General features: G+C 50.8%; 1 protein-coding gene across 1 annotated transcript; it reads left to right on the forward strand.

Moving 5' to 3' along the window:
- The first annotated feature begins 6,735 nt into the window (after positions 1-6,735).
- Positions 6,736-12,202, forward strand: LOC137304572 (mucin-22-like). Its single transcript, XM_067973219.1, has 3 exons — positions 6,736-6,837; positions 8,336-10,567; positions 10,676-12,202. Exons 1-3 carry the CDS (start codon positions 6,736-6,738, stop codon positions 12,200-12,202), a joined length of 3,861 nt encoding a protein of 1,286 aa, XP_067829320.1.
- The last annotated feature ends 1,708 nt before the right edge of the window (positions 12,203-13,910 follow it).

Consider the following 13,910-nt stretch of genomic DNA (forward strand, 5'->3'; position numbering starts at 1 on the left):
TTTTTCTCTTTTTGATCTAATATTTAATAATGAGGTTTATTTTGGATGTTTCATTGTGCCTCAAAATCTCAAACAAAATCAAATTACCCTCCACAGGTTGCTCGCCCATTACATTTTAACTATTTCTTATCCGGGATCGCCTCGACATTAAATTTCTCATCTTTGTTTTCAAATCCCTCCGTAGCCTCGCCCCTCCCAGTCTCTGTAACCTCCTCCAGCCCTACAACCCTCCGAGATCTCTGCACTCCTCCAATTCTGGCCTCTTGCGCATCCCCGATTTTAATCGCTCCACCATTGGCGGCCGTGCCTTCAGCTGCCTGGGCCCTAAGCTCTGGAATTCCCTCCCTGAACCTCTCCGCCTCTCTCTCCTCCTTTAAGACGCTCCTTAAAAACTATCTCTCTAACCAAGCTTTTGGTCACCTGTCCTAATATCTCCTTATATGGCTCAGTGTCAATTTTTGTCTGATTACTCTCCTGTGAAGCGCCTCGGGATGTTTTACTACATTAAAGGCACCGTATAAATGCACCTTGTTGCTATTGTTCTTGAGTATCTAAGAGATTAAAGTACCCCACACTGCCCTACATTACAACAGTGACTACACTTCAAAATTATTTCATTGCCCTTGAAGAGCTTTAGGACGTCCTGAGGTCGTCAAAGTTCTTTCCTTAAGTCTCCAGAGTGGAGCCTGAACCCATGACCTTCGGACTGGGAGGTGAGAGAGCAACCACTGAGCCAAGGTTGACACATAGAGCATGATTTTAACCCCGAAAAACGGGGCGAGGGGGCATTATAAATTGCAGCAATTTCAAACCCGCCCTTTTCCGGTTTTCACCCGGGTGGGACGAGGAGCGGGCGACCGACCCGCTCTCAGGAGGCAGGGTTGGTCACTAAAACATGTCAAGGAGGCTGCGGGCATCCATTTTTTCAGGTTTTGTGATTTTAGCCTTTGGGGGCCGGGACACCTGGGCCTTCTCCTTCACGCCCCGTGAGAGGAGAGAAGGCCCGAAACCGCAGGTAAGTGCCTTCAAAGCACTGCTTGTGGGCCCGGAGGAGCAGGAGTGATTCCCCCAGATCCAACAAGCCTCACCACCTTGGTGACTGACCCCCGATGATTCCCGGTGACCCCCATGCCTGCCAATGCCCCCACCCCCCCGCCCCCATCCATCCAATCTCAGACTTACCTGGAGACGTCCTCTTCCTTGCTCTTCTCCTGTCCGACTGAGACCAGCCTGTCAATCAGACCGGCGGGTCGGGCCCGTTCTTCCGGGTTTTCTGTCTGCAATTCAGTCTGCACAATCTGTAACCTCATGGCCCGGCATATTCCTCACTCTACCATTACCAACAAGCCAGGGGATCAACCCTGGTTCAATGAGGAGTGTAGAAGAGCATGCCAGGAGCAGCACCAGGCGTACCTAAAAATGAGGTGCCAACCTGGTGAAGCTACAACTCAGGACTACATACATGCTAAACAGCAGAAGCACCATGCTAAAGACAGAGCTAAGCGATTCCACAACCAACGGATCAGATCAAAGCTCTGCAGTCCTGCCACATCCAGTCGTGAATGGTGGTGGACAATTAAACAACTAACGGGAGGAGGAGGCTCTGTAAACATCCCCATTCTCAATGATGGTGGAGTCCAGCACGTGAGTGCAAAAGACAAGGCTGAAGCGTTTGCAACCACCTTCAGCCAGAAGTGCCGAGTGGATGATCCATCTCGGCCTCCTCCCGATATCCCCACCATCACGGAAGCCAGTCTTCAGCCAATTCGATTCACTCCACGTGATATCAAGAAACGGCTGAGTGCACTGGATACAGCAAAGGCTATGGGCCCCGACAACATCCCAGCTATAGTGCTGAAGACTTGTGCTCCAGAACTAGCTGCACCTCTAGCCAAGCTGTTCCAGTGCAGCTACAACACTGGCATCTACCCGACAATGTGGAAAATTGCCCAGGTATGTACTGTCCACAAAAAGCAGGACAAATCCAATCCGGCCAATTACCGCCCCATCAGTCTACTCTCAATCATCAGCAAAGTGACGGAAGGTGTCGTCGACAGTGCTATCAAGTGGCACTTACTCGCCAATAACCTGCTCACCGATGCTCAGTTTGGGTTCCGCCAGGACCACTCGGCTCCAGACCTCATTACAGCCTTGGTCCAAACATGGACAAAAGAGCTGAATTCCAGAGGTGAGGTGAGAGTGACTGCCCTTGACATCAAGGCAGCATTTGACCGAGTGTGGCACCAAGGAGCCCGAGTGAAATTGAAGTCAATGGGAATCAGGGGGAAAACTCTCCAGTGGCTGGAGTCATACCTAGCACAAAGGAAGATGGTAGTGGTTGTTGGAGGTCAATCATCTCAGTCCCAGGACATTGCTACAGGAGTTCCTCGGGGCAGGGTTCCAGGCCCAACCATCTTCAGCTGCTTCATCAATGACCTTCCCTCCATCATAAGGTCAGAAATGGGGATGTTCGCTGATGACTGCACAGTGTTCAGTTCCATTCGCAACCCCTCAGATAATGAAGCAGTCCGAGCCTGCATGCAGCAAGACCTGGACAACATCCAGGCTTGGGCTGATAAGTGGCAAGTAACATTTGCACCAGACAAGTGCCAGGCAATGACCATCTCCAACAAGAGAGAGTCTAACCACCTCCCCTTGACATTCAACGGCATTTCCATCACCGAATCCCCCACCACCAACATCCTGGGGGTCACCATTGACCAGAAACTTAACTGGACCAGCCATATAAATACTGTGGCTACAAGAGCAGGTCAGAGGCTGGGTATTCTGCGGCGAGTGACTCACCTCCTGACTCTACCATCTACAAGGCACAAGTCAGGAGTGTGATGGAATATTCTCCACTTGCCTGGATGAGTGCAGCTCCAACAACACTCAAGAAGCTCAACACCATCCAGGACAAAGCAGCCCGCTTGATTGGCACCCCATCCACCACCCTAAACATTCACTTCCTTCACCACCGGCGCACAGTGGCTGCAATGTGCACCATCCACAGGATGCACTGCAGCAACTCGCCAAGGCTTCTTCGACAGCACCTCCCAAACCCGCGACCTCTACCACCTAGAAGGACAAGAGCAGCAGGCACATGGGAACAACACCACCTGCACGTTCCCCTCCAAGTCACACACCACCCCAACTTGGAAATATATCACCGTTCCTTCATCGTCGCTGGGTCAAAATCCTGGAACTCCCTTCCTAACAGCACTGTGGGAGAACCTTCACCACACGGACTGCAGTGGTTCAAGAAGGCAGCTCACCACCACCTTCTCAAGGGCAATTAGGGATGGGCAATAAATGCCGGCCTCGCCAGCGACGCCCACATCCCATGAACGAATTTTTTAAAAATCGACACCCCCTCACCCACCGCCCCCTTCCTGGCTCCAGGCTAAAATTGTGCCCGTAGTGTTTGATCATTTTTTTCTTTGTTGCTCATCAGTGCCTCACACCTGTTCTTTCAATGGAATGGAAAAAACCCTGGGTAGTAACTGGGTACAGTGTGTACCAGTCATGGCTCAGTGGGTAGCACTGCTTGCTTTTGAGTTAGAAGGTTGTGGGTTCAATTCTCACTCCAGACGCTCAATCATAAAATCTAGGCCGGCACTCTAGTGGAGTGCTGCACTGTCTGAGGTGCTGCCTTTTGGATGAGGCATAAAACCAAGGCCCAGACTTCCCTCTCAGGTAGACGTAAAAAAATCTCATGGCATTATTTTGTAGAAGAGCAGGAGCGTTCTCCCCATTGTCCTGTCCCAATATTTATCCCTCAACAAATTGCATTAAAACATTGTCTGGTCATTTATATCAATGCTGTTTGTGGGCCCTTGCTGTGCGCAAAATTGGCTGCCAACAATGAAAACACTTAAAAGAAATACTTCATTGGCTATAAAGCGCTTTGGGACATCCTGAGGTTGTGAAAGGTACTGTATAAATGCAAGTCGTTTTAATATATTTGACCGTTTGCCTACTGATCTAGTAACCTCACACTGAAGCTGGCACAGGACATGTTCTTTAGGTTTTGCCTTTTTCATACCAAGGCGATGTTTTTCCTTCCTTGAACTCTTCATGAGTTGGACACAAATCAGGAATCACTTGGCGATTAAACAGGCCAAGAAATTGTTTAAAATTGCACTTGAGGTTCCAATTACAGTAAATCACCAAATAAAATTTGGAGCTTCAGTGAAAGTGGAAGCATGCAAGGAGGGGTAGAAAGAAAGGACTTGCATTTATTTAGTGCCTTTCACGACCTCAGGACGTCCCAAAGAGCTTTACAGCCAAAGAAGTACTTTTGAAGTGTAATCACTGTTGTAATGTGGGAAATGCAGCAGCCAATTTAAGCACAGCAAGATCCCAGAAACAGCACTGAGATAAAGACTAGATTTTTTTTTATTGATGTTGGTTTGAGGGATAAATATTGGCCAGGGTACCTCCCCTGCACTTCTTCAAATACTGTTGTGGGATCTTTTATATCTACTTGAGAGGGCCTTGGTTTTACATCTAATTAGAGAGATAGTACCTCTAGATAGTACAGCACTCCCTCAGTGGGCATATTGGTCTAGATTTTGTGTTCAAGTCTCTGGAGTGGGAGTTGAACCCACAACCTTCAAGACTCAAGCATGCGGCCCACTGAGCCACAGTTAATACTCCTTAAAGTTTCATTTCCATAAAAATAAAAGCTTTTCTTGCAGTTCGCAGCTGTATCGTTTAAAGAGCTTTAATAATAAGCATGAGTGACTTTGTGTTGCAGCAATCCTGGTCACAGGACAGCTCTGAAGGGGAGTGCAACATTTATTTAGTTGTGTTGATTTTTTTTTCAGTTCTGCTCTGGTCCACTGGATGGAGCCTCTGAACAAGCAGAAAGCCCTTCGACCGCAGTCTCAGGATGAAATCCTTCTGCTTGGGCTAATCCTGGGATTCGGGAACAACGTTGGAATTGGAAACTCCGGTGGAAGCTTGAGACTGTCCGGATGAGATTCCACGCAATATTAAAACAAGGAATTTACACAGCAGCACAGTGAGTTGGTTCACTGCCAAACTTCCTGCGGGCTGGTTGCCTTGAGGTTGGCGGGTGCCTGTGTGCCTCAAACAGAAACCACTGCCCTCGGAAGGGCAGCTCAAGATGAGTTGGTGGTTATTCTCTAAGGCCATTGTCACCCCCAGCACGGAGTTCAGTATAGATACTACCCACACCTGCTAATTACCTTTGGTTAGGTGGCACAGTGCTGGGTCCAGCTCCCCACATTGAACTGGTACATTAAGGGCCTTTGATCTGCTCAGTGCACACTGCTGGCTGCTGGCATTTCCAATCTCTGTGCAGATGGGTCCACACTATATCTTGTCGGGTGAGATATTAACTCAGTATAATCTCTCCAGATCTGGCGGATGCCCAGTTGGTTTGCTAGAGAACAATGGATGTAGCAGAACAGTAAGCCAACTCACTGTGCCACTGAGTAAATTCCTTGTTTTAATACAGTTCAGGAGTTTCCAGCTGAACACACTTTGGCCTTTCTCGTCTCTTTTTCAATTCCAGCAAGGCCCCAATGTGGGTTATAAGACGTATCTACAAACTTCTAGCTCTGCAATGGAAGGCCTATGTGTGAGGCAGTGTCCTAGGCCCAACCATCTTCAGCTGCTTCATCAGTGACCTTCCCTCCATCATAAGGTCAGAAATGGGGATGTTCGCTGACGATTGCACAGTGTTCAGTTCCAATCGCAACCCCTCAGATAATGAAGCAGTCCGAGCCCGCATGCAGCAAGACCTGGACAACATCAAGGCTTGGGCTGATATGTGGCAAGTAACATTCACGCCAGACAAGTGCCAGGCAATGACCATCTCCAACAAGAAAGAGTCTAACCATCTCCCCTCGACATGGGAACAACACCACCTGCACGTTCCCCTCCAAGTCACACACCATCCCGACTTGGAAATATATCGCCGTTCCTTCATCGTCGCTGGGTCAAAATCCTGGAACTCCCTTCCTAACAGCACTGTGGGAGAACCTTCACCACACGGACTGCAGCGGTTCAAGAAGGCGGCTCACCATCACCTTCTCAAGGGCAATAAATGCGGGCCTCGCCAGCGACGCCCACATCCCATGAATGAATAATGAAAAAGAGATACAGGACCAAACCGTAAACTGCAAGGTTTTAGATGGTTAAACTCGCAACACTTGAGGCCCTCTAGGGTCTGCCAACCTGAATCTAAATTGTCTGGACTTGGGTAAGTTTCCCTATAGGGAGGGATTGTACAATATGTATCAGGAAAACTGAAATTCTACGTGTGCAGGCTTCTCAGTAGCTTAATTTAGAGACACTTAAACAGTGCATTGGACAACGGAAAACATGTTTTTAAAATTTTTTTTTCGGATTGTGGACAACACTGGCAAGGGCCGCATTTATTGCCCATCCCTTGTTGCCCTGAGGGCATTAAGTGACAACCATGTAGAATGGGACTGGAGTCACGTGTAAACCAGACCGGGTAAGGACGGCAGGTTACCTTCCCTGAAGGACATTAGTGAACCAGTTGGGTTTCTACGAAAAATCCGGCCGGTTTCATGGTTATTTTATCTGGTTTACTGAATCCAATTTGCCAACTTGCCAAAGTGGGATTTAAACTCACAACCTCTGTTAGTTCACTGGCCTACCGCACCCCTGTTGGGCCATGAGGTATTGTACATGGTCACCAGTCGGATTCTCTCACTCTCCATGTTCCCAATCACGGTTATGTCACAGAGGAAGCTCATGGGAAAGTCGCCCCAGGCTATTTCTGCACCCCCAAAGACTGGCATTGACAGAGGCCCCGCAGCTGGCCGACTGCTCTCTCAGGTGGGACTAGGGCTTTGCACAGAGAGAGCAATATTAATGTTCCTCTTTAATGTTCCTCTCTGGCAAACTCTCCTTTAAGATTATTCACTTTTTTTATTCGTTCATGGGATGTGGGCGTCGCTGGCAAGGCCGGCATTTATTGCCCATCCCTAATTGCCCTTGAGGAGGTGGTGGTGAGCCGCCTTCTTGAACCGCTGCAGTCCATGAGGTGAAGGTTCTCCCACAGTGCTGTTAGGAAGGGAGTTCCAGGATTTTGACCCAGCGACGATGAAGGAATGGCCGATATATTTCCAAGTCTGGGAGAGCGTGTATCAGTTCCACATCCAGCAGAGACTTGCTACCAGAGACGTTCCTTCTCTCCAATCTCCATTTTATCTCTTTCTCTCTTCCTTTCTCACTCTCTCGTTTTCGATCTTTTCATCCTCCCTCTTCTTCTTTGATTTCCTCGCTCTGTTTTGAAATATTTTTCCCTCCTCGCCCTCCCCTGTAAAACCTACCCGGTAACCTGGCTGAGGACCCGAGTAAAATCAGATTACACGTGGCTGATGAAATTTATTTCTCGGCAACTCTGAGGCTTGAATTCTGACGACCAGAAGCCTCCTACCCCAGCTGTTGCCCCCTCCTCCATCTTAACAGCTTCCTCCTCCTCCTTTCCCTGCTGCTGTTTAGAAATGAACAATTGGCCCTCCCAAATAATGACTGCGCTGAGCTTCTGAACTTCTGTCAGTGAGTCTCTGTTTTAATTAATACCATATTTGGTCTTTTTCTGTGCTGGTTTCTCTGGCCTGGTTTAGCAGGACACAGACCACAGTCGGCATGTTGCGATGTTCCAGTTTTTAAAAGGAAAAAAATATATATATAGAAAAATAGATTTTTTTTTTGTGTGTGTTTTAAAGACTGCAGCTGGCTCGTCTTGAATAAAACTTAACCCTTTCCCACCAAAAGGGGCTGTTCAGTTGAAAATAGGAGAAATTTCTGGTATAGGAGGCTGAAAGAAAGAGTCAGAATCACAGGCCTTGAGAAACTATTGGCTTGTAACAGTACAAAAAGAATGTGTACAATCGCAGCCCAATAGAGTGTCACTACTGAAATCACATTTACATTCCAACAGAAGGAGGCCATTCAGCCCATCGGGCCTGTGACGCCACAGTCCCCTACCCTCTTTAATTTTTGAATGTTTATCCACTTCCCCTTTAAGAGCTCCCACCACTGTTTCTGGTCGGGCGTTCCATGTCCTAACAGCCCTCTGAGTAAAAAGAAAAACATTATCCCAACCCGGGAGATGTTCTGATGAAAGGTCTTCGGCCTGAAACGTTAACTCTGTTTCTTTCTCCACAGCTGCTGCCTGACTTGCTGAGCTGATCCAGCATTCTCTGTTCATAATTCTCTCAACCTCTCCCTTTGGTCTTCGTGTCAGCGGTATTTTTACCTCATAACCGTTGGAATTCTCAACAACGTCTGAGCATTCGGAGCATGTGCAGCTTTCAGAATTTCCCAGCATTCAATTGGTGCATTGACTGGAGGTGAAGGGTTGAAGACGGTGTCTCCTCACCGACTGGAGCTGAAGACGGTGTCTCCTCACCGACTGGGGCTGAAGACGGTGTCTCCTCACCGACAGGAGCTGAAGACGGTGTCTCCTCACCAACAGGAGCTGAAGACGGTGTCTCATCACCAACAGGGGCTGAAGACGGTGTCTCATCACCAACAGGAGCTGAAGACGGTGTCTCCTCACCAACAGGGGCTGAAGACGGTGTCTCCTCACCGACTGGGGCTGAAGACGGTGTCTCCTCACCGACAGGAGCTGAAGACGGTGTCTCCTCACCGACTGGAGCTGAAGACGGTGTCTCCTCACCGACTGGGGCTGAAGACGGTGTCTCCTCACCGACAGGAGCTGAAGACGGTGTCTCCTCACCGACTGGAGCTGAAGACGGTGTCTCCTCACCGACTGGAGCTGAAGACGGTGTCTCCTCACCGACTGGAGCTGAAGACGGTGTCTCCTCACCGACTGGAGCTGAAGACGGTGTCTCCTCACCGACTGGAGCTGAAGACGGTGTCTCCTCACCGACAAGGGCTGAAGACGGTGTCTCCTCACCGACAGGAGCTGAAGACGGTGTCTCCTCACCGACTGGAGCTGAAGACGGTGTCTCCTCACCGACTGGAGCTGAAGACGGTGTCTCCTCACCGACTGGAGCTGAAGACGGAGTCTCCTCACCGACTGGAGCTGAAGACGGTGTCTCCTCACCGACTGGAGCTGAAGACGGTGTCTCCTCACCGACTGGGGCTGAAGACGGTGTCTCCTCACCGACTGGAGCTGAAGACGGTGTCTCCTCACCGACAGGAGCTGAAGACGGTGTCTCCTCACCGACAGGGGCTGAAGACGGTGTCTCCTCACCGACAGGGGCTGAAGACGGTGTCTCCTCACCGACAGGAGCTGAAGACGGTGTCTCATCACCAACAGGGGCTGAAGACGGTGTCTCCTCACCGAAGGGAGCTGAAGACGGTGTCTCCTCACCGACAGGAGCTGAAGACGGTGTCTCCTCACCGACAGGAGCTGAAGACGGTGTCTCCTCACCGACAGGAGCTGAAGACGGTGTCTCCTCACCGACTGGAGCTGAAGACGGTGTCTCCTCACCGACAGGAGCTGAAGACGGTGTCTCCTCACCGACAGGAGCTGAAGACGGTGTCTCCTCACCGACAGGAGCTGAAGACGGTGTCTCCTCACCGACAGGGGCTGAAGACGGTGTCTCCTCACCGACAGGGGCTGAAGACGGTGTCTCCTCACCGACAGGAGCTGAAGACGGTGTCTCCTCACCGACAGGAGCTGAAGACGGTGTCTCCTCACCGACTGGAGCCGAAGACGGTGTCTCCTCACCGACTGGAGCCGAAGACGGTGTCTCCTCACCGACAGGAGCCGAAGACGGTGTCTCCTCACCGACAGGAGCCGAAGACGGTGTCTCCTCACCGACAGGAGCCGAAGACGGTGTCTCCTCACCGACTGGAGCTGAAGACGGTGTCTCCTCACCGACAGGAGCTGAAGACGGTGTCTCCTCACCGACAGGGGGTGAAGACGGTGTCTCCTCACCGACTGGAGCTGAAGACGGTGTCTCCTCACCGACAGGAGCTGAAGACGGTGTCTCCTCACCGACTGGAGCTGAAGACGGTGTCTCCTCACCGACAGGGGGTGAAGACGGTGTCTCCTCACCGACAGGGGGTGAAGACGGTGTCTCCTCACCGACAGGGGGTGAAGACGGTGTCTCCTCACCGACAGCGGCTGAAGACGGTGTCTCCTCACCGACAGGAGCTGAAGACGGTGTCTCCTCACCGACAGGAGCTGAAGACGGTGTCTCCTCACCGACTGGAGCTGAAGACGGTGTCTCCTCACCGACTGGAGCTGAAGACGGTGTCTCCTCACCGACTGGAGCTGAAGACGGTGTCTCCTCACCGACTGGAGCTGAAGACGGTGTCTCCTCACCGACTGGAGCTGAAGACGGTGTCTCCTCACCGACTGGAGCTGAAGACTGTGTCTCCTCACCGACTGGAGCTGAAGACGGTGTCTCCTCACCGACAGGAGCTGAAGACGGTGTCTCCTCACCGACAGGAGCTGAAGACGGTGTCTCCTCACCGACAGGGGCTGAAGACGGTGTCTCCTCACCGACTGGAGCTGAAGACGGTGTCTCCTCACCGACTGGAGCTGAAGACGGAGTCTCCTCACCGACAGGAGCTGAAGACGGTGTCTCCTCACCGACAGGAGCTGAAGACGGTGTCTCCTCACCGACAGGGGCTGAAGACGGTGTCTCCTCACCGACTGTAGCTGAAGACGGTGTCTCCTCACCGACAGGGGCTGAAGACGGTGTCTCCTCACCGACAGGAGCTGAAGACGGTGTCTCCTCACCGACAGGAGCTGAAGACGGTGTCTCCTCACCGACAGGGGCTGAAGACGGTGTCTCCTCACCGACAGGGGCTGAAGACGGTGTCTCCTCACCGACAGGAGCTGAAGACGGTGTCTCCTCACCGACAGGGGCTGAAGACGGTGTCTCCTCACCGACAGGAGCTGAAGACGGTGTCTCCTCACCGACAGGGGCTGAAGACGGTGTCTCCTCACCGACAGGAGCTGAAGACGGTGTCTCCTCACCGACAGGGGCTGAAGACGGTGTCTCCTCACCGACAGGAGCTGAAGACGGTGTCTCCTCACCGACAGGGGCTGAAGACGGTGTCTCCTCACCGACAGGAGCTGAAGACGGTGTCTCCTCACCGACAGGAGCTGAAGACGGTGTCTCCTCACCGACAGGGGCTGAAGACGGTGTCTCCTCACCGACAGGGGCTGAAGACGGTGTCTCCTCACCGACAGGAGCTGAAGACGGTGTCTCCTCACCGACAGGGGCTGAAGACGGTGTCTCCTCACCGACAGGAGCTGAAGACGGTGTCTCCTCACCGACAGGGGCTGAAGACGGTGTCTCCTCACCGACAGGAGCTGAAGACGGTGTCTCCTCACCGACAGGAGCTGAAGACGGTGTCTCCTCACCGACAGGAGCTGAAGACGGTGTCTCCTCACCGACAGGAGCTGAAGACGGTGTCTCCTCACCGACAGGGGCTGAAGACGGTGTCTCCTCACCGACAGGAGCTGAAGACGGTGTCTCCTCACCGACAGGAGCTGAAGACGGTGTCTCCTCACCGACAGGAGCTGAAGACGGTGTCTCCTCACCGACTGGAGCTGAAGACGGTGTCTCCTCACCGACAGGAGCTGAAGACGGTGTCTCCTCACCGACAGGGGATGAAGACGGTGTCTCCTCACCGACAGGAGCTGAAGACGGTGTCTCCTCACCGACAGGAGCTGAAGACGGTGTCTCCTCACCGACAGGAGCTGAAGACGGTGTCTCCTCACCGACTGGAGCTGAAGACGGTGTCTCCTCACCGACAGGAGCTGAAGACGGTGTCTCCTCACCGACAGGAGCTGAAGACGGTGTCTCCTCACCGACAGGGGCTGAAGACGGTGTCTCCTCACCGACAGGAGCTGAAGACGGTGTCTCCTCACCGACAGGGGCTGAAGACGGTGTCTCCTCACCGACAGGAGCTGAAGACGGTGTCTCCTCACCGACAGGAGCTGAAGACGGTGTCTCCTCACCGACAGGAGCTGAAGACGGTGTCTCCTCACCGACTGGAGCTGAAGACGGTGTCTCCTCACCGACAGGAGCTGAAGACGGTGTCTCCTCACCGACAGGAGCTGAAGACGGTGTCTCCTCACCGACAGGAGCTGAAGACGGTGTCTCCTCACCGACTGGAGCTGAAGACTGTGTCTCCTCATCCCTTGTTAATTTCAGAGTTCCTTTCCTTTTTCCAAAGGATGTTAAAAGAAATTGGACATTGAATTCGCAAAGCTTTATTTCAAGCAAGTGATGACATTTATTCATGTGTTAAATTATGAGGACAGGTTGCACAGAGTAGACTTGTATTGCCTTGAATATAGAAGAATAAGGGCTGATCTAATTGAGGTGTTTAAAGTGATCAATGGATTTGATGGGGTAGATAGAGATAAACTATTTCCTCTGGTGGGAGAGTCCAGAACAAGGGGGCATAACCTTAAAATTAGAGCTAGGCTGTTCAGGGGGGATGTATGCAAATGATGGATACAAAATTGGCTAAGGGACAGGAAACAGAGAGTAGTGGTGAACGGTTGTTTTTCGGACTGGAGGGAGGTGTACAGTGGTGTTCCCCAGGGGTCGGTACTAGGACCACTGCTTTTTTTGATATATATTAATGACTTGGACTTGGGTGTACAGGGCACAATTTCCAAATTTGCAGATGACACAAAATTTGGAAGTGTAGAAAACATGGAGGAGAATAGTGATAGACTTCAAGTCTGGTGGAATGGGCAGACACGTGGGAGATGAAATTTAACGCAGAAAAATGCGAAATGATACATTTTGGTAGGAAGAATGAGGAGAGGCAATATAAACTAGAGGGCACAATTCTAAAAGGGGTACAGGAACAGAGAGATCTGGGGGTATATGTGCACAAATTGTTGAAGGTGGCAGGGCAGGCTGAGAAAGCAGTTAAAAAAGCATACAGGATCCTGGGCTTTATAAATAGAGGCACAGAGTACAAAAGCAAGGAAGTCATGATGAGCCTTTATAAAACACTGGTTCGGCCACAATTGGAGTATTGTGTCCAGTTCTGGGCACCGCACTTTAGGAAAGATGTGATGGCCTTAGAGAGGGTGCAGAAAAGATTTACTAGAATGATTCCAGGGATGAGGGACTTTAGTTACATGGATAGATTGGGGTTGTTCTCCTTGGAACAGAGATGATTGCGAGGAGATTTGATAGATGTGTTCAAAATCATGAAGGGTCTAGACAGAGTAGATAGAGAGAAACAGTTCCCATTGGTGGAAGGGTCAAGAACCAGGGGACATAGATTTAAAGTGATTGGCAAAAGAACCAAAGGTGACATGAGGAAAAACCTTTTTTACACAGCGAGTGGTTAGGATCTGGAATGCACTGCCCGAGGGGGTGGTGGAGGCAGATTCAATCATGGCCTTCAAAAGGGAACTGGATAAGTACTTGAAAGGAAAAAATTTGCAGGGTTACGGGGATAGGGCGGGGGACTAGCCGAATTGCTCTTGCATAGAGCGAGCATGGACTCGATGGGCCGAATGGCCTCCTTCCGTGCTGTAACCTTTCTATGATTCGATGTCAGGAAGCACTTCTTCACACAAAGGGGAGTGGAAATCTGGAACTCTCTCCCCCAAAATGCTGTTGAGGCTGGGGGTCAATTGCAAATTTCAAAACTGAGACTGATAGATTTTTGTTGGGTAAGGGTATTAAGGGTTATGGAACCAAGGTGGGTAAATGGAGTTAAGATGCAGATCTGCTATGATCTAATTGAATGGCAGAACATGCTCAAGGGGCTGAATGGCCTCCTCCTGTTCCTATGTTCTTATTAACAAATTCTATTTTCTATTATGAACTGCTCGAACAAACAACATCTGTGATTAGCAGCATCTGTAACCAGCAACATCTGCGATTGTCATTTATTGAGTTAGCAAAGAAACCAAAGATACTACTTATCACGAATGT

Source organism: Heptranchias perlo, chromosome 38, assembly GCF_035084215.1.
Source record: "Heptranchias perlo isolate sHepPer1 chromosome 38, sHepPer1.hap1, whole genome shotgun sequence".
Taxonomy (NCBI): domain Eukaryota; kingdom Metazoa; phylum Chordata; class Chondrichthyes; order Hexanchiformes; family Hexanchidae; genus Heptranchias; species Heptranchias perlo.

Coding starts and splice junctions, on each gene's coding strand:
- LOC137304572 (XM_067973219.1), top strand. CDS start 6,736: ATGTCACAGAGGAAGCTCATGGGAAAGTCGCCCCAGGCTATTTCTGCA. Junction 6,838..8,335: donor CTGGCCGACTGCTCTCTCAG/GTGGGACTAGGG, acceptor AGAATTTCCCAG/CATTCAATTGGTGCATTGAC. Junction 10,568..10,675: donor ACCGACAGGAGCTGAAGACG/GTGTCTCCTCAC, acceptor CCTCACCGACAG/GGGCTGAAGACGGTGTCTCC.